A 20,158-nucleotide genomic window follows, 5' to 3' on the forward strand; every position below is an offset into this window, starting at 1 on the left:
TTTTATATCCGATGTACTCTATGGGTATTCCTCATCTGGCAAATCTGCAGCAGGGTCTAAACTGAGTAAGTTGGGAAACTCAGCAAAAACTGGTTTGTATATAACACAGCAGGCTGTATTGCCCTTCAGTATGCTATTGTTCAAGGCGCTATCAAAACAACAGCAGAAATGCAAAGATAGTTGGAATGGCTGAGCGGTAGTTGTGTTCCTAATGAGCCACTGAATTGAGATCATATATTTGTGGGTTAGGAAATTTGTTAGATCACTGTGTGCACACTACTACTTTTTATTGTACGTATTTATATCTGCAGGGTGTAAAACTACAGATTCATAAAAAAAATGTCTGGATTTAGAAGGGCTTAGAGAGGTCACTAGCCCAGCCTCTGCTCCAAGGCAGTGTCAGCGCTGCTTATGTCACTGCCGGAGCAGTTAAAGTGATGCTTTTCAGTTTTGTCACCCGGCAAACCAGAGTTGCACAGCAGCCTAAATTTTAATTAATAGGAAAGTGGAGTGAATTTAGAAAAGCTCTTCTGGCTCTGGGATTGTTCATCTGGATTAACAGAGTAACAGGGAGAAGAATTTGGCTCAGTGTCTGATTAAGGGCCAGGTACAGGCTTCAAAATAGCCAGTGCATTTGTAGTGAGAGAGGAGATTCAGCTAAAAACCTTGGAGCCGTACAAATGCTGAAGAAATGCTTTTAAATTCAAACCCTTCAACTCTAAATCTTGTGGAAAACCCCAAACTCTCAGAAAGGAGCCATGTAATGCTGTAGATCCCACTGCTTACAAGCTCTGCAAGGCATACCTGCTTGCTGTTGCCTGTGCCGTCAAGCCATTATTCACACTTGTCTGAGAAAGAAAACCAGATACGAGCAAGGGCTGAGGATAAGGCTGTATGCTGTGAAGTGCTGAGAAGGTTCAGCACCTGCTGCCTTCCAGCAAGCAGTAGGTCTTACAATGTGCTTATCTCTTTCATTTAACAATATCTACATTTATATACATTAAATCAGTGCATTTCTGCAATTAAAGTTTAAGCGCAGAAAAGGGAAACCACTTCTGTGGGTATTATCGATTTTGTGACAAATCTGCTACCTGCACAACTGACTGCGGCAAGCCATTCTGAAGACTTTCTTTTACAGTACCCAGTATTGTATTGCATGAAAGAGTTAAGGCGAAGTCTGTTCTCGTGGTTTGTAATGTTAATCTCACTTCCTATGGCAGTAAGGACCTTAGATCGGCATAGTCAGGTGATGAATCACCAACAAAAAGAAGATTGTGTTTTTCTTGTAAAGTTCATTAACAGAAGTGACCTGAACTCAGCTCCAAAATTTCCCAAAGTTTTCTGTGCTTAGCTCTGGAAAGCCACAATATTCAGAGATGAGACTTTGACAAGGCGGCAGAGGATTTATAGATAAACTTGCACAGATAACCATGAACTCCACAATGAGATCTAAATTAATCTTTCTAAACTCAAGTATGTACTTCTAATGTAGCGTAGCAGTAACAGGGACCTTGATAATGTACTTAGCTTTTATTGACAAGTTCCCCATGTTTAGAAGAAGAAAAGTTGAATAAAACGAGGTTAAAGGCCACACTAAGGTCTGGCCCTATGATGTCAATACTACATGTGATTTTCACAAAGATACTGATATTTATAAAAAACCCTAGAAGATTAATTTAAAACAGGTGTGGCTTAAGTATCCTTCTAATTAAGTTAGCTGGAGTTGTGGCTATTTGTGCCAGTGATAGATTTAGGCTATTGAAGAAGGAAGAAAGTTGCAGAAATAGAGTAACAAATCAAAGGATGTGCTTAGCCATGATGGAAAAGCAGAGTCCAGAAAACTCAGAAGGTCAATGGTGGTTTAGCCTTTGGGTAAAATTCTTAGTGCTTGCAAGGGCAAACTCTGCAGCATGAGAAGAAATGCCTATCTTAGGGGCTGAAGTATACGGGCTTAGGAGCTGAGCTATGGCCCAGTTGCCGAAAACAAGGGTGCTTTAAAAAAGTCTGTGAAGAACAAGGAGATTTAGTAGGCGATATTATAGAAATACTAGACCAATTTTTGAATGCACAATGCTCGCAGTTTGTTGAAATTTTCCTACGAAAGCAAAAAGGGCCATAACATAATTTTAGCACATCATTTGGCAAAATCATTTGCGTTTTCCCCATATTGCACCTCTGAGCTGTTTGAATTGATGCAAAGGTGAAGTCAGAGTAGTCTGGCCTTTGTGTGCTTTCAGTAATTTTTAGAGAACCTCTTTGGCAGTGCTGTGACTGGATCAAGAATAACTATAACCTGCCGAGTCACATATATAAGATAAAGATGGAAGAAAAGATTTTTCTGAACCTTTAGCAAACATTCCAGTGCTCTCTCTGTTTCTAGACGTTTATATGGCACGCAGCACTGAGCGCTAGCGTTCAGCTAGTGTTGATGTTCAGATCAGGAAAGAGTGGTTTATAGCAAAAATAAGCACTGGGGGAAAAAAAAGTACTTCAGCACTAAACTCTGTAGTGCCAGTGCAGGTGTATGGTGTCTGCATTAAAAAAAAAAAACAAAAACAAAAAATCAAGGCCCGGCTTTACAGGCCATGCTCTCTGGCTCACATTTGTTCTCTCTTCAAAGTGCTCTTTCCAGCAGAGCCCTTTCAAAGCACAGCTTTTCTAGTTGCAATGTGAGAAATTCTCCTCGCTCATCTGCTCGTCTGGGTTCAGGGCCTTGTCACTACAGTATTGTGGCAGTACCTAAAGCTCCTCTCCTGTTCTTTGCGCTGTACAAGCACAGAAGAATGAACCTTTTCCCAAAGAGGTTCCTTTGTAAGTGTTAGGTAAAGACCTAGCTCTAAAATAGTTTTGAAAAGGGCAGAGTTGTTGCCTTAAGGGAGCTATTCTTTGCCCTTAGTGCAGAATTGATAAGTTTGGACAGAGGTTCTGTAGAATTTACATGTTAGCTTGGAATCTGCGTGGATGAAAGTTGTTCGTGCACCATGAAGGAAGTCAGCTACTGGGAGGCAGAAAGAAAGGGCAGCTCCTCTCTGAGGAGAAACTTGTCCTATCTCCCAGTGTCCTAGCGCAGAATGTTTACAAAAGGCTCATTAAGGGAAAGGGGATTGCGAGATAGCAACAAATCTGGTGAACAGCTTACACTACATGAGATAAGAGAGGCAAGGCGACCATAGAAGAGAGCAAGCCATATCCAATTACTGAGACCTGGTTTTGGGGAGGGGGAAGGGGGAGACAGACAGGACGGATCACAAGTTTCAAGACAAGAGCTTCCAAACTTGTCATCTCTCTGTGACACAATCCGCGTACAACCCAGGGGATAAAACCGCCACTTAGCCCACACGAGAGCTAGAGCTTGAGTGCGGCTGGAGGCTAGAGCGAAGTCATGGATTCTGTAGTCCTCCAGCTGTGGGCTGTCCTCTGTCTCTTGGTTCACCTTGCCGCTTGCAGTCCCATCCTGAGCTTGGAGCACTCTTCCTTGGAGGAGGACGTGCCTCTGTTTGACGAGATTCTCTCCGAGCAGGATGGTGTTGATTTCAACACACTGCTTCAGAATATGAAAAATGAGTTTTTGAAGACGTTGAACCTCTCTGACATTCCCCTGCATGAAACGGCCAAGGTGGATCCACCAGAGTACATGCTAGAGCTGTACAACAGATTTGCCACTGATAGGACATCTATGCCGTCCGCAAATATTATTAGGAGCTTCAAGAATGAAGGTAAGATACGTGCATCTCTAGAAGAAGTAAACAGAAATGAGCATCCTTATAGTCAGTGTGAAATGTATTTACCAGGCGTGGAGCGTGAACAGCACTAGGGAAAAAGGGCCTTTCAGTGAGGGTGGAGCTGCAAACGGGCAGTTAACATTGCTCGTACCAGTGATACCCAGATCCCACTTCTTCTGAGATAGATCCCTAGTCCTTTACTTTTGAGACTGTAAGGTTTGGGGGTAAGAAGATGTTTCTTTAATGTTCAGGCAGCACCAAGTATAATTTGGGTGCATCATTTTCATTATCTCCATAACGACACACATAATTTGCAATTGCTTGATTGATTTTTTGAATAGATATCTTTAGTAATATTTGAAATTAAGGCTAGAGTTGTTTTTACACGCTGTTCAAAGGTGTTATGTTTTCCTATTCAGAGCTTAACCAAATATGGCTTTCTGTTAGTATCCTCTCGCTGTCGATCTTCTTGGGATTTATAGTTTTCTTCCTTTGGCATCTGAGCATAGTCCAGCAAATACATTGAAATAAGTGAAGCAGAATTTTGGATAACACTTGGGTTCTACTTTGGGGAACTAGATTATTTCCTATTAAAAAAAAAAAAAGCTGAAGAATCCTAATTGTGAGCGTGGGTAGTTTCCCTATCTGTTTCTGCTACATTTCCCGTCAGTTCAACGAGGACAAGATAATGTTTCAGTGCTAACATTCAATAGTTTGTCAATACCTATTAGTACCAATACAGGTTTTACATTAAAAACATTTTTCAACTGATTATTTCCAAATACCCATTACTCCACTTGCCAAATACAAGTGCTTCCGTTTTAACTACTGAGGGGTACATGTAACTATTCAAACTGCCCTGGGGCTTCTCTCATCCTTTGTTAGTCAAATTAATGAAGTACAGAAGTCATTATTGCTTTTTTCTAACATTTGCAATTTCAAAATGATGAACTATAAGGAGAGGCTACGTGCAAGTCAGTTCAGTTTCACAACACAGTGAGATGCAAGGGGAGAATCCAAAAGCTCTGTTCTGCTGTGTCCTTCTGCCAGGCCTGGGCACTCTTTCCCAGCAACATGTTTCTGGTTTGAAGAGGCCCTACATTGTGGCTTAAATCTTCTTTACATAGTCTTTTCTCCAACGTGAGGAAATTTACTGAAGGGTTGATGCAAACCAGTTACACTCACTGGTGAACAGTCGCTCATCTGAACAGCTGTGCCTGTCACTGCTCATCAGCATAAATGAAGACACATGCAGGAATGTGTGTTGTTCTTTTCTCTTTTTACACTATTCAGAAAAAATAAATGGGATAAAAATTAAGTACAACGTGCTAAAGAATAAAATACAGTGTGGTTTAGCGACGTAAATCTGAAGTCATTCCACTGGCAAAACAGAAATTCTTTCAGGTTTTTAAATGGAACAGACCGACCTTTTTCCAGTAACACAAGTAGCAGTTAGCAGTTCTGTGCCTTTCTGTAACCGTGACGTTCGATGCCTGTTTCCTCTGCACCAGTTGGGATAAATTTGGCTTAGCTTTCTGTCGTTTCAGTATTTCTTTCACCTCTTCCAATCCAAAACAGCAAGATGCAAAGTGCGACTGCTGATATTAAGGCAGCGTTGTAAACGTATGCAGTTAGAGGGACTATGCAATTAATGTTTGTTGTGTGTCTTGAAAGTCTGTATAACTAAGAACCATCCATTTTGTGCTAAAGAGCTCTTTTGATAGAGAAATTAATTATTTGCAGTGATCAGGACAGTAAAAACAGATCATAACATGGAATTTTTTTGTTCACCCACCTACTGAAAATTGGCAGTAATGGTAGTTTCGATATTGTCCATTAAATCCTGTATTAATTTTTTTAAGAAGATTAGAGAAATATAACATGCTGCATGGCTGGAATTAGCTCTTTGTTTTAACCCGTGGACCATAACAACCTAATTGTAAATGGGACTGTAATCAGTTCTTGAAACTTGAGTAAAGGTCTTAAGGAAATCTTTCTTTTCCTATGGACTCCAGATCTCCCTTCCTGACCGTCCTAGGGGTGTACCGGTAACAGTAGGAGATATTTCACCCTAGGGACTTTCTAGCTAAAGAGCAGAGTCACATCCTGACTTAGAAATAAACACTTCTGATGCCTTGCTAGTGCTCATCCAGCTTCTTACATGTGGTGTGGCCTTGTGCTGCGTCCTGATAAAATATTTGTGCTCCTCTTCTATGTGGTCAGGTGGCATTTCTCCACTCTGTCATTATATGTAGTCACTGCAGACTTGCTTTAGCATATCAAGGTCTAGGAAATCCCAAAGATTCCTTCCAGTATGGAGATTATAGCTAAGCTTGAACAGCATTGTCTTTCGACTCATGGTCTGCTCCTACCCTGATGCTGTGCAGAGAATATTCCTCTCCCACCTTTATCAATTGACAGGTAGGCAAATGCAGGCAGAATCACGCCTCATTTTTTTAATTTATGAAGAGGTGAAAGTGCAAAATGGAGAGGGGAAAAAATAAAAAGAAAAAGGCAGGTACCTCGAAACTGAAATCAAGTAGCACAAGTGACGTGCTTAAGTTAACTGCCTCCTTAAGTGCACTGATGGAGCATGGCCAATACTTGCAGCTTTATCAGTGTCATTTTTCTACAAACATATCAAAACTGGAGAAGTCAGAGATGAAGATAGTAATGGCTTGCAAGTAGTTTGCCTTTGCAGAAATGTTACGCATGATCCCTATGTCCTAATCTGACTTCTGAGTTAGAAGTAGACAGCACAGTAATTCAGCAACAAATACCCAATCATTAGCTAAGATTCCTGCATTGTGTGAAGAAATGCATATTGCCTGTGTATAAACAAACAATGCAGATAGGGCAGACAGCCTGACTGACAAGCAGATATTATGTACTTCTTACATGTTTTATTAACTAAAGCTGCCAACAGTGCCTGGCTGAGTACAGCTGTTTGACTGTTCGCTTGAAGCCTATGGAGTCCGTGGTAGAATTTCTGCTGACTGGCAGTTCATGCTGAATGTTCACCACCTGCTCTTCCTAACCAGAAGCCTTTACATCTTCCGAAGCAACTTTTCCTCCCTTAGTGCTTGGCCTTTTCGGTTTCTGAGAGATGTTTCAGCAGAAGGGAATACTTGGTAGCACAGAAATGCTAAGCAGACACAGATACAGCCTGCTGTTCCTGCGTATGCAGCTTGTATGTCATCTGTCCCACATTCACTCTAGTGCCATGTCCTTCGCTTCCTTTCCTACATCGATGAACGTTTTCCCTCATTTCTTAAATAGTCGTTGTGCAGCAACCTAGAATTGTTTTCGTTTCAGTGTTAGGCATCATCACATTTTTAGTATGTAATCCTTCCAGGTGACAAGGAAGTCTCTGGAAGGCATGGGGATAGAAGAAGAATCTATAAATCCAGGTTTATGATTTTATTGTGTCTGGGATCTTGCTGTCCTTAAACATCTGAAATAAAGTTGGCCTTTTTGACAATTACGGTTTTGGGCGATGATGAAAAAACACTCTTCTGGAACTGTTCGACTGAAACCAAGCAATGCAAAACGTGTCAGATGAACTTCATTGCATGTGTTGCTGGATGTATTGACCCTTCTAAAATATTTGATCTTTGTCGTTTCCAGACTTGGCTTCCCACCCTATTGGTGTTACAGGAATTCGGAAGTACCCCCTTCTATTCAATGTTTCCATCCCTCACCATGAAGAAATCACCATGGCAGAGCTGAGGCTCTACACCTTGGTGGAGCGGGACCAAATGCTCTATGATGGGCTTGACCGGAAGGTCACTATTTTTGAAGTACTGGAAAATGACCATATGGGGGTAGGAGAAGAGAGAAAGACACTGGCACTGGCATCCAGGCAAATCTATGGAACGAGCAGTGAGTGGGAGAGCTTCGAGGTCACCGAAGCCATCAGGCGTTGGCGAAGGGCAGGGCTGACCACGCACCGGCTGGAAGTTCATATAGAGAGCAAAGAAGGGGAGGAGCATAATGGAGAGGGGAAACTCGATATTGACATCAACTCTGAGGCTAAGCACGTGCCCCTGTTGATTGTGTTCTCTGATGACCAAAGCAATGACAAAAAAGAGGAGAAGCAGGAGCTGAACGAAATGATAGACCATGAGCAATTTCTGGACTTGGAGAAGCTGGAGGTTGGCAATTTCCACGGCCACCCTGGTGAGGAGGCGCTGCTCCAGATGCGCTCCAACATCATTTACGACTCTACTGCCCGAATCCGGAGAAACGCAAAAGGCAACTACTGCAAGAAGACTCCACTCTACATAGATTTCAAGGAGATTGGCTGGGATTCCTGGATCATTGCCCCGGCAGGATACGAAGCTTACGAGTGCCATGGCGTGTGCGCCTACCCCTTAACAGAGCATGTCACACCAACGAAACATGCCATTGTCCAGACTTTGGTTCACCTGAAGAATCCCCAGAAAGCCTCCAAAGCCTGCTGCGTGCCCACCAAACTTGATCCCATCTCTATTCTCTACTTAGATGCAGGGGTGGTCACCTACAAGTTCAAATACGAAGGCATGGTGGTATCAGAGTGTGGCTGCAGATAGTAGCAGGGAACGCATGCGCAGGGGAGTGCACAGGGGAAGTATTTAATGATTCAGTCTGTAAATTTGTACATTTTGGATTTGCTATTTAATAAGGTTATTTAATGAGGCATGTACAGATAATTGTATGTTTCCTGTTGTGGGGAATGGGCAAGTCGTACGACTGTAGGGAATGTATATTTTGTTCCATTGCTTGCTTCTTGCTGTTCTTTGCTGTCAAAATTATGACCGAGTCTCTCTTCCTGTCAGGGCAGAGCAGATCACTGGATTGTTTGGGAGGGCTCTTTGTGCCAAAGGGGCACTTTCAAATTCACAGCAATAAAGGAATATTTTTGTACTTGATAAATATTGATTGGCATCTGCAGGGATTTCCAGAGCTATGAAAAATAGGTGAATTCTGGGCAATACACATCTAGATTGTTTAGTTTTGTGTAAAATCTTTATAAGTATCTTTACATGCTCAGACTTTTTTTTTTTTAAATTTATCTCTGTTGATCTGAAGCCCTGATAATTCTCAAGGTCCTTAATCACTAAGGCACGACAAGGTGGTAGACTTTTTTCTTTTTTTCTTCGTCCTTTCTTTAATCTTTCCCTGTTTCAGTTTGAGTTAACTGTCAGGGATGATTTGGCATCTGAAGCGGAAGGGAGCCATTCCCTCTACCATCTTTCTTAGTAAAGCAGTGGGCCCAGGAGCAATGCCAGGTTTGTGCAGTGCTCTGATGCGCAATGGCAAGAAATTCCCCCCTGCGTGTTTATTACAAAAGCACTCTCTGTAAAGCAGCGCTGGCTCTGTTGCATTAGCCATGTGTTGTCTCTCAAGGGCCCAAGATTTAGGTGGCAGAAATAAGCGCAGTAAATTTCCTGAGTTCTTGAAATTGTACCAGTTTATACCAGCTAAGAAACTAGTGCCTCTACCCAGTCCAGAAAATTACGTACAATGCAGCTGTGTAGTCCAGTTGAAAAGGCCAAGTAGTATTGCATTTAGTCTGTATAGAGCTAGACAGAAAACGCAACCCCTTTGTGCCAGCTAGATAGAGAGGATCTTTCCTTTATGTATGTGCTGAAGTTGTCCGTTTGTAAAGATATTGCCCCCCCATTTAAACAATATACGATGGAGTCACATGCCATGTTTCCACCACTCTTCTCCAACCAATGGTGGTGATAAGAAGGTGTCAGAGCTGAGAAACAATAGACCTGTCACTTTATTTATACTAAGCTGCAAATTTGTCAAATTCTTGGGAAAGTGTAAGTGACGTTGACTCTTTTAGCCTGTACCAGAGCCTACTGTACTGTCCCTGCATCTGTTTTACACTTTTAAGGGAAAGTTATCTTCCCTGGAAGCGATAAGGGTCGTTGAAGGAATCACTCTAGCACTTCGTGGGAATGAACACAAAAGACTTTATCATGCATCAACTAAAACCAGTTTCACCTATTTTTCACACATACTCTTCTGTGCTTCCTGTAATTTATTGACCTATTTATTGACTGCCTGCTTTTGTAATATAATGTAGAATACAGAATGTTTTATTTTTGTGCGTGTGTGCAATCCCACTTGGATAAAACCTTGTGCCTATGCTATTTTACATGGAATCTCTCTGTGGAGTTGTGCTGCACAAAGATTGGGGTAGCTTAGTTTTTTTTCTCCCCTAGATATTTCTAAATACAATATACCACAATTATCTTCCTTGCTTACGGAGCTGTTCACTCACTGCAGTGATTTAAATAGCATTCTGGAGCACATATGGCCTTGTCCAATGTATAACTGCTCTTGCAGGGGTATCATTGCTTTAAGTGGTAGGCTGTGTAGTTTACTGTAGAGTTATGCAGTCTCCGCTTGTGCTGCGTCTTTCCAGATAGTGGGCTGCACCATGGGGCTATGTTGCTTTATGCCTGCTGCAGATCTCACCCTGTGAGTGACTGACCCCGCTCGCAGACTTTTCCCCTGAGCTACACTGCAATCTTAGTCTGTAGTTAATGGCACGCTAAAAGAATTCATAGGAGGTGTGATATTTTGCTCTGCTGACATGAGCTGCAGGAGCCAACGGTTGAAGTGTGACCGCACAGATGCTTTCAAAACTATCCACAATTCTTATGAAGCCATTTGCCAAGACAAACCATTCACCTTGTTAGGAGTGATAATCCAGCATTAGGGAGATAATCCGACATTTGCTTTTATCATCTCTTTTCTGCGACCGTTCCTGTGGCGGTGATCTGACCAGCATGCTTTTGGCACTGCTGTCCTTTACTGAACAGTACCAACATTTCTGAACAGCATGTAGGAGGACCTGTGCCTTAAAAATAATAGGTAACCCACTGTAATTGCCCATAATTGCTATCAATTTTGAAGTGACCACGTAGCAAAGCAGAGTGGCTGCCTCCACACTCTCTTATTGCCAGAGATTTGTTGTAGTAGAGCGGATAATATAGAGTGTCTTAAAGCACAATGCAAACATGGGTAGGCAAGTAATTTTATCCATTAGTAAACCTGCATGTGTGAATTTTTACAAGATCAGTAAAAACATCAATGACAGCTTTTTAGAATTAGGGGCCAGCCAGTGTTTAGATGTTATTTGATATTTCTTTATAAAGAAATACAACTGTGAAGAGGATTTCAGCCAAAGTTTGTGGTGAAAAACCATGAAGCATAGATGTATCCTATTGTGGTATTGTGGGAGAAAATTGAGCGTCTATTGAATCCTTCAGCTGCACCTATGCTGTTCATAACCTGAGATTAGAACTGTTGAGAATGGTATTTCATTTATTAAAGTGTGTCTGTTAGGATTGCATGCCCGCTTTATGAGCAAAACCTTACCTTACTTTTACCTTACCTTTGAGTATAATTATGCCAAGACATTTTCTGGGTGTTCACGCAGTTAGATGGCAGAGATCAGGTGAAATAGCACCAAAAAATGGGGATAGTTATTTTATAAAGAGCTTTCCCTAAGTAGCAGATTAAGGTTGTTTCTGCAAACTCAGAAGTGCTTGGCTTTAAATGCACCTGTCCGTATAGATACAACACCGACAAATAATATAGTGAGTGCATGACAATAGGCAGTACTACCAAGCTGTGAGTGCTGGTAACGCCAGCCGTAAGTCCCTGAAAAAATACTCCACTGCATGTTTTCATTTGCTTTGTTTCTTTACTCCTTCCTTCCTCCTTCCTTCCATCCATCCACATTAGTACTGTGACTTCTGTTTCTAAAAGAATTTATTTTCCAATTAAATAGTAGTGTGCATTGATTTTCCTTTCATTTCTGATCTATTTTATATCAACATGCTAGCAGATGCTTGACTTAAAAGCGCAAACCAATTTTAGAAAGGTCTGGAAAAACATGACTTCTGTACAGAAGTATCCATCCATCCTTCTGTCTCTCAATTATTGCATGCCGCTAAAGGAGGCAGTAACCCTGTCTCACTGAAATCATCAATATCAGTTGGATTTTTGCTTTCATCTGTTTCTAACTGAATATGTGTAAGAAAGCATAAGCAGATGTGAAGCCCCTTTTTTGCTGGACGCTGTATGAAATGCCAGGCAGTGCTTGCAGACTAAATAGACAGGACAGGCAAAGGGGTGGGAGCAGAAACAAGTGACACAAAGAGAGGAAGAGCCTGGATAACGTATCAGCAAGGGAGTTGAGGGAAGAGCTTTGGTCTTGGATTGCTGCTCTTAAATCAACACACACAATGCCTCCAGAAGAGCATGAACTTCAAGACATCTTAGCCATTTCTTGGCCTTTGAAGAAATCCTGACAGCTGTGTCTCCTGTGCAAACACTCAGCACCAATGCCAGATTTCACGGAGCACTTGGAAGTCTGAGGTTCACTTAAATGATCCGTATCTCTTGGGTCTCTGCATGTGGACTGAAGTTCCTCAACCAGGTTTCTCCCCAGAGCTTTCCTGCACTATCCCTTTCTTGGGTGTGATCCCTGGAGTCCAGGCTCACTCTGTGGTGCCCTGCATAGCTGATTGAAGGTACAGATTCCTAGCTTTTTAAGCATTAAAGCTTGACAGCTCAGCATGGCTTTTTCTGCCACCACTGCCCCAGCCCTGCCAGCCCACTTGCTCTGGGCAGACTGGCTGTTTGGGGCAGTCTGTGGAGCCTCGGACAAAGGGGCAGAGCCCCACGCTGTTCTGGCAGGAAAGCAGGGCACTCCCTCTGCCTAGCAGTGCCTGGTGCGGCTCGTGCTGCTCCCATTTGGAGGTGCCCAAATGTCAGTCTTTAGGACAAAAAAATATTGCAGAATATTGTGGACACATACCCCTTTCTAAAGCCAGTGGGCCATGCCAGGTGAGCAGCAACTCGAGCTAAAGGCATGAGGCTCAGCCTCCCCAAAACTCAGGTCGCTTAGCAAAAAACACCTCCCAAAGCAACCATCATCCAAAGTAGCTGCCAAACCCTATGCCCGTCTTCTCCCAAGGTCTAACCACAGCGCTGCCCTTCTAACGCTGCTCAGAGAGCAAAGCAAACCATAACCTCCACCAGTCTCCAGAAATATCAAAAGATGCTGTGGTTTGTAACAGCCACGGGTAGTTTGGTGCCTGGCTTACCTACAGCACAATGGGAGAGATTCAGTTAAGTATTTTCTGTGAAACACACTGAGCCAAACCCCAGCAAAATCTGTAATTTTTTTAAGGGGAAAAAAAAAAGAATAAGATTTCCTGGCACTTGAACATCTGCTTCAAGCATTTGAAAAACTACAGTCCAGTGTTAATTTAAACTTCCTTATAACCCAGTTCAACATTTGGAGTGCAAACACTGTTAATAGGATGGGAACCGGGGTGGTGGTGGTTTGCTTACTATATTGGGAAACAAAGCCAGAACAAAACTAGCTTGAGATAGAGTTTTTGTTTATACTGCTGACCCATCTGTCTTCATTAATGCACTATTTACAGGAAAAATTTAAAAATTAGCTTCTGCTCCTTCTTCAGTTGCAACAGCAACAAATAAAGGCTGAATGGTTCATTTGCCCTCGACTAAAAATGGAAATTCTTATCAGCACCCCTTGGAAGAAGAGGTTTATTATATGGAGTGTATTATTGTTGAATATTAGTGCTGGGACTAGGCATTTTGGCCAAAGCTGTGTATTTCTAGCACAGGCAATGTCGGGAGCAGAGAGCCGTCAGGGAGGTGCCTATGTCACAGAAAACAGAAAGCAGCTGCAAAACATGACCCGTTTTACTCTAAATTCCTGCTTTGAAGAGTAAGGCAGAAATAATGTGGCTTTTTCTCCTGTGTTGACCCATACGAGGTAACAGGGTGCGATTTCCCTGGGTGTGAAAAGGGACACATTTGAGGCTAAGCCTTGACATGGCATAGAAATTACCCAAGCTGTCTCTGGCACCAACGCTGAATAAGGAGAGGCAGTGCGGGGCGATACCCGCTTCTCTTACCTGCAAGTAAAGGGACAACACGTACACACTTGAATTTCTAGAGTTTAGATGCCTAAATGAGAACAGATAAAAGCCACCCCAAATGTGTTTACCCTGATCATCCTCCAGACAAAATGAGGCAGGTTTGTGACAACCTGTTGTTAAGAGAGTATAGCTGGCAGTGAAGAGCAGCCAGGTCTGGTCACACATTTAGCTGGCACAGCTGTACCCCAAAGAGGACCTGAGTTTAAGGCCTAGCACCCCCAGACATTTCCTAATGAAAACAGACTGTCAAACCTACTGTTGTGCAAATGAACTTCTTGAAAATCATCTTCTCAGTAAGAAGAAAAAGCTAAGTTTTCCACTACAGGCCCACTGAAATAGAGACATCCATTAAAAAGCCAAAACCATACTCTCTTTATGTAAACCGTAAAGCCAGTAATTTCAAAAGGGCAGGCAGGTTTATCAGAGTTATCATCTCATTTTCACATCCCACTACAGGGGCAGGCTTTCAAATGACCTCAGAACCCTGGGCACATTTTGCGAACAAATCTGGCTGCTCAGCATCTTGTCTCACTCTGCTTCACCCCTTCGTCCCTGCCTCGCTCTCCTTCATCCCTCTATCACTCTTCATCTGCTTTCTCTCAGGCAAGATACACTTCTTGTCAGGCCACGTCTGTGCAAGCTCTTCCCTGGGGAGTGGGACTCGAGACACGTAGTGTGTCTGCCCCTCTTACAGAGGAGCAGCTTGCTGGGGAAGTGCAAGGCTGTTGAAAGCAGCAGAAGGAGCAGCCGTTAGAATTACTGCTTTTCCCAGAAAAAAAGTGGAGGGAAAAGTCCACCATTTGATACCCTTGTCAAGAAGTTGAATAGTGGAAAGGGGTCCAGGTCTCCTGCCAAGGTCTTGGTAACATCTCCTGCAGCAACTGAGGGCATTTGCTTTCAGAGACATGCTAGTAAATGCAAATTTACTCCACTGCCTCTCAAGTCGCTTCAGATGTCAGTAAGAGCAGAATTTGGGCTAACGAATAGCTGTGAAAATTTCTGCTTCCAACCCCATCTCACCACACAGTATTGCTGGCAAAACTTGTTAGGATACAGCTGAATTATTCCAGCAAACTGAGTTATTTTTTAGAGCAGACAATGCCAGAAAATATAGAAGGGTGTTGCTAACGTATATACTACAATACATCCAGCTCAGGGCAAATAAGCTTACGTTGGAAATAGGAATTTTGCTTACTTGTTCATGCTGTTGGGTACGTGCCCAATGTGATTCTGTTCGCAATGCAAATCGATCAACCTCCTGCTCAGCATTTCAAGGGCTTAGTGGGACCTTTGATTGCATTTTTAAAATGTAAACAAAGGAAATATGAGGGATAAAAGCAATCATCATGGCTGCAATAAAGGAAATGATATGAGAGGAATGGATTTCCGTGACATAGAGCAATGCTTCCTGAAAAGAGGGTGAGTTTTTTTCCAAAGTAGCTCCAATTACTACATATTCTGTGATGCCCCAAGATGTGGCCAACAAAGACAATATGCTGTATTTTAGTTTAAATAGGCAGCTGTGGTACCATTAATTAAATATTAGCACAACTGTATTTCACAGAAGCTGCTGCCTGTCATATCTGCAGTGACTTTGGGTGAGGGGATGATCATTGCAGCGCTAGAGCTGCCCAAACAGTGTCCTTCAGCTCTGTGCGGTTGAGGCTATCCAGGATGTGAGCTTCAGATGGTGTTGAAAAGATATGTGTCGAGTTAAGTGAGAAGGTTTAAATACAGGGTGGTCTCTGAAAGCAAGTACAGTAGCTAACTAGCAACAGCGGCCAAACAACAGTCCAGGCTTCCATAGCTCTCAGGTTTATGTTGGCTTTGCTGTAGCAACTCTTTATCTTTCCAGAGATTAGAGCATTTTAGATCAGTTGTTGTGAGATTTGGTGGAATCCGTTTCCTGAGCTGTCACCACTGGCTAATCGGGCACAGTCGAAATGCAAGGCTTTGGGAGAGTGGGGAAGCAAAACCCGTCATCCTACAATACTGAACATGCTCCATTTGCTTTTGTCATTACCAGATTTTAGATGCCCGGCTCACGTTACTGCTGCAGAGAAGCCTACAGCCTGAAACATAAGCCAGCTGACCTGTAAGCAGAGCACATATCTTATTGTAGGAAAAATGAGAGCCCTTTTACCATTTCTACAAGTACTGGTAGCTGGCATAACTGTTCGCCAGTTACTGCTCTCTGTGCTTTCTCTTCACCAGGTCTGCACTGTGAAATCCCAACCTGAATTCCCCTGTGGGTTAAAATGAGACTGGGGCTCCATGGGAAACTGAGACCCACACAGTTAGGAGACTAATGGGCTGATCCAAGTGTTGAAAGAGTTGAAGTGATTTGATTTTGGCTTACATTAGTTGGTTGCTGCTGAGATGATAGACACAAAGTGGTGTGACATCATGCACGCACAACCTGCTGTCCAAAATTTCACTTACAGCTTTATACCAATCATTCTTGCAGGGAAAGCAGGGATAAACTCAACCACAGTTGCTTTCCTTGCTGAACTCTCTCTTTTCCCTTGGGATTTCTCTAGCTCACATCATTTCTTGTTCTTTTGCACTCCTCTGCCAATTGACAACTTACACCAGCTGCAAATTTGGCCCAATAATATTGATTGCACATCTTGCGCTTCCTCTGTCCACCCTAATTAGTGCATTAGAGATAAGCAACATGCCCTGAGGAGCGAGCTAATGGCAGAGGGAGCAGGCCACGCTTTGCAGGGCATGCGTCCTTCCTGACAGGGGGCTGCCACACGCGTTCCTCCGTGACACTGTTCAGGGCACTGCATGCAACACTAATGAGCTCCAGGACAGGCAAACAATTTAGACAAGGGCCTCAGTGAGCTCCCCAGAGTTGCATTAACCCCTGCACTTACTGCAAGAGGAAGGAGTAACTTTTAAGATAGAGCTGTTGGCTAAGTTGGACCCTGCTGCACGCTGCAGTCAGCACGCACACGGGAACACAGCAGCTGTCAAGGGACTGGGCAGCCACTGGGAAACAACGGTACCTCTGTGAACAAATGAATTGCACCTCTATATCCGCTCTCAGCTGTTCTGCTGTCAGTAACCATCCTGGTTTTGCATCATTCTCTCATTCTTGCATCATTCTTCTCAAGGAATAAACCAGTGTCTTTGCCACTGACAGCAATGTTGTCAACACTTCTGGCCTAAAACCTCGAGCTTCAAGTTAACTAAAGGAAGGCTTATCTGACAAGCCCAGTGATCTAATTATTATCGCAAATATTTATAGTGTAGATTGGGATTCAGGACTCCCAAGTCTTTTGTCTGGCTCTGCTTCATATGTGCTCTGAAAACATTTTCAAAGGCTTTATTACTTTTGTGTTGAGTTTTGCAGAGTAAAAATCTGTGACCTCAGTGGCTTGACTTTCATCGGGACGGAGGACCTAATTAGTTTGGCTTGAATGGTGAGTGGTGAGCACTCGCACTCTGCTGCAAACTCTTTTGCCTTGACTGGCCAAGGCACTGCAAGGCTTGCACTGTTGCAGAGACACCTTCATGGCCAATGGGCTCCTTGCTTGCTGGTATTGAAGCTAAAAGAGGATGGGGAGCTAAGACATGGGGCAGGTCAAGGAAAATGCAGTCTAACCATCTGAGCCCTACAGTGGTGTCCTGAAAAGCCACTATAGGTGCAAACCGCATTAAAGCTCCATCTCCACATTGTGATGGGATGCCGGGGTGCTTCGCCCCAGCTGGTGTTCCTGCGTGTGATTTCTGAGCAGCCTCACAAAATGGAAGAAAGAGTATGCTACAATTTTATTTTTAAAAGCCATCGTGCTTGCCATTATCAGTGAGGCTTTATATTTGAGTGAGCAGAAGTGGATCAGAGTGGATGACAGCAATTTAATCTGCTGTTGTTTTTCCATAACTTCTTGTGCTATCCTTAACCTAAGCCAATGCCCTCCCACTGCCCGCTAGGGGAAAGATCCAGTCTCATGGAGCTAATCAGTTTCTAAACCTGTATCCCAAGTCTTCTGCAAACTGTATATGTGATTTATCCCCATTTCAGGCTTCTTTACACAGCCTTTGTGACACTGGTTAGGAGGAAGGTAGCGACAGAGCAAGGTATTCCCACTCCCCCAGTGGAAACATCGCTTCCCAGGGTGTGAAAACACTCCAGTTTCCAGTGGACATTTGACCCTTCACTCCTTGGCGCTGCCTGTAGCTGTTGTGTTGGGAACAACTGTCCTTGGGGTGCTTGGCTGACTTCCTGACTCCTTTTGGATTGGCATTTCCATAGAGTTCAGCACTTAAAATGAGCGCTGGATTTTTAGCAGCATCAGAAAGGGGGATACATGCAAAAGGAACACTTGGTAGCATTAGAAATTCCATCCTCTGAGCCCCAGGAAGGGACACACAGGGTAAAGGTGTCACTGAAAAGACTCAAAACCTGCGTTGGCCCTAGAGATCAAGTGTGGACCTGATCCAGGGCATGCAGAGCGCAAGGGAAGCCTCTCCGGCTGGATGGCAGCCTGTGCTGGCCCTTATCAGGGAGCTGAGGAAGGAAACAAGGCAATGCTGCCTGTAAGAGGAAGAATTTACCTCTCACATGTTCAGAAAGCAGATGCCAAGCTGATGCTTATCCTCATTTCTTTAATAAGAGGTCCAAGCCTGGCCCCTGACTCGCTGGCTGGTTTTAAAATGCGCTTGTTTAGAAATAGCTCCCTGGATGCAGCAAACAAGATTTCGGCCAGCTGATGAGATTAAAGGAACATTCCCCTGCTCCCAGTTCTTGTTATCGGTACGTTGTGTTAAGAGGGCTGAAATATCACATTGTGTTTTTACACATGATAAAGCAAATTTTCACAAGCCGCACCAGTGGCCGCTGATGGTGCTGGGAGTGTCGTTCACCCCCATGCCACGCAGGGCTCACCAGTGCTGGCTGGGCATTCTGGCACAGGGGGACCTTCCAGACAGGGTTACGCATGAAAAGTGAATGGCTTTTCGTGAAGCTTGCTTACATGATGGACTCAGGGGGTAAACAGGATGCTTCCTGCTCGCTGAGCTCTCTGCTTGTTGGATTTTTCAGCTTGGTAAATCCTCTGGTGTTTGCTAAAGGTTGAGCACACCCTGGAGTCTTGCAGTGGCAGCACCACTAAGGTCTCTGCTCTGCCCCACCAGCCTCACAGTTAGGAAAATTGCACCCAAATTCATGTCATTCACCTGGTTGCTGTATTTGGCTGAAGTTGTAAGCCTTATTTCTTAAGAAATCAAGTTCCCGATTAACTGCTGAGTGCTTCTGTTTACGGGAATTACCTACTGAGAAAGCTAGAAGAGTAAACTATTCTCAGTGGAGACAATGCATGCAGTGACCTGCTGACAACTGAATTATCCAAGGAAGAAGCTGTCCCAGCTGGAGCCTCTGTGCAGTATTCACCATGCAAGTGCTCAGGGCATTTATCTGCTTCAGTAACTTGAAATTCCTAAACTTACAGGGCTTTTTTGTGCTAGAACAGGCAAACATTTTCTCCAAAGGATTGCTTATTCAGACAACTCCTGTCCGCGCTATGCTGGCTGCTTCCTCCTGCTCCCAAGTTGGCCTTCACTTTACCAGGATGCTCCTTTTTTGCCAGGTTATCTTTCCTCCAGGCCAGTTTGACGGTCTGGCTTCGTAGCATCCCTGTGCTGCAGCAAGGTGGCAGGAAAACACAGAGAAAGCGGGACAGTGGGACTGCTTACAGGGAAGGTTTGGCTGAAAGTCTGGAGACTTTTTTTCTCCCCACCTTGGGGGACAATTATTCATACAAGAAGTCTCCATTTGGCAGTCTTTACTTCCTACGAGCAGCCTGTTTTGGGGATATTTTTCGGCTCCCATGTAAAGGAAGGACAGACTGCATTACTCTCCAGTTCCTGGGTGGAACAACATGTTCTCACTGCTTTTCTTTCGTTTGTATAAGCCATCCTAAATTATGGCTTGATACTTATCCCGCACGTCCACCTCGCCTCCCACACCAACTTGCTACTTTATACAGTAGCCAAGCTAAAAAAGGAAACTTACTATCATGCCAAAAATGCAACTTTGATAAAATATGAGGGGATAAGTCAGCCTAAGCGTGACTGGGTCAGGATCCAAAGAGAATAGTGTGGGAAGGATAATTTTACTGTCTTGCCTCTCACGCCTACCAAATGCCTGGATAAAATATAGTGAATTCATGAATGAATGCAGTAAATGCCTAAGAAGAGCAAAACAGATTTTTTGCTGTAATGGAAGGAATGCTAGACAGCGAGAGCAGGACTAAAATTGTATCTTCAAATATGTCATATTTTCACCCCATAACGCATGGTTTAACTGTTTTAGATGCGTCAGATCGTGGTTTTAATTGCCCTAATTTGGTAAGCCATATCACATTTAAAGGGAGAAGAAAATCATCAGTATGTTTTGTAGGTTATCCTGCACACTCTCCCATCGCCTTGAAGGGGATGCTCTTG

General features: G+C 43.4%; 1 protein-coding gene across 1 annotated transcript; it reads left to right on the forward strand.

Moving 5' to 3' along the window:
- Positions 1 to 3,357: 3,357 nt before the first annotated feature.
- Positions 3,358 to 9,822, forward strand: BMP10 (bone morphogenetic protein 10). The gene is made up of 2 exons (XM_009936567.2): positions 3,358 to 3,716; positions 7,350 to 9,822. The coding sequence occupies exons 1-2, from the start codon at positions 3,383 to 3,385 to the stop codon at positions 8,291 to 8,293; spliced, it is 1,278 nt and encodes a 425-aa protein (XP_009934869.2). The 5' UTR covers positions 3,358 to 3,382; the 3' UTR covers positions 8,294 to 9,822.
- Positions 9,823 to 20,158: the final 10,336 nt, after the last annotated feature.

The sequence above is a fragment of the Opisthocomus hoazin genome, chromosome 28, assembly GCF_030867145.1.
Source record: "Opisthocomus hoazin isolate bOpiHoa1 chromosome 28, bOpiHoa1.hap1, whole genome shotgun sequence".
In the NCBI taxonomy this organism is placed as follows: Eukaryota; Metazoa; Chordata; class Aves; order Opisthocomiformes; family Opisthocomidae; genus Opisthocomus; species Opisthocomus hoazin.

Bases quoted from the DNA above. Each gene is read 5' to 3' on its own strand.
- BMP10 (XM_009936567.2), top strand. From the start codon at position 3,383: ATGGATTCTGTAGTCCTCCAGCTGTGGGCTGTCCTCTGTCTCTTGGTT. The intron at 3,717-7,349 runs GTAAGATACGTG...TGTCGTTTCCAG, and splicing joins TAGGAGCTTCAAGAATGAAG to ACTTGGCTTCCCACCCTATT.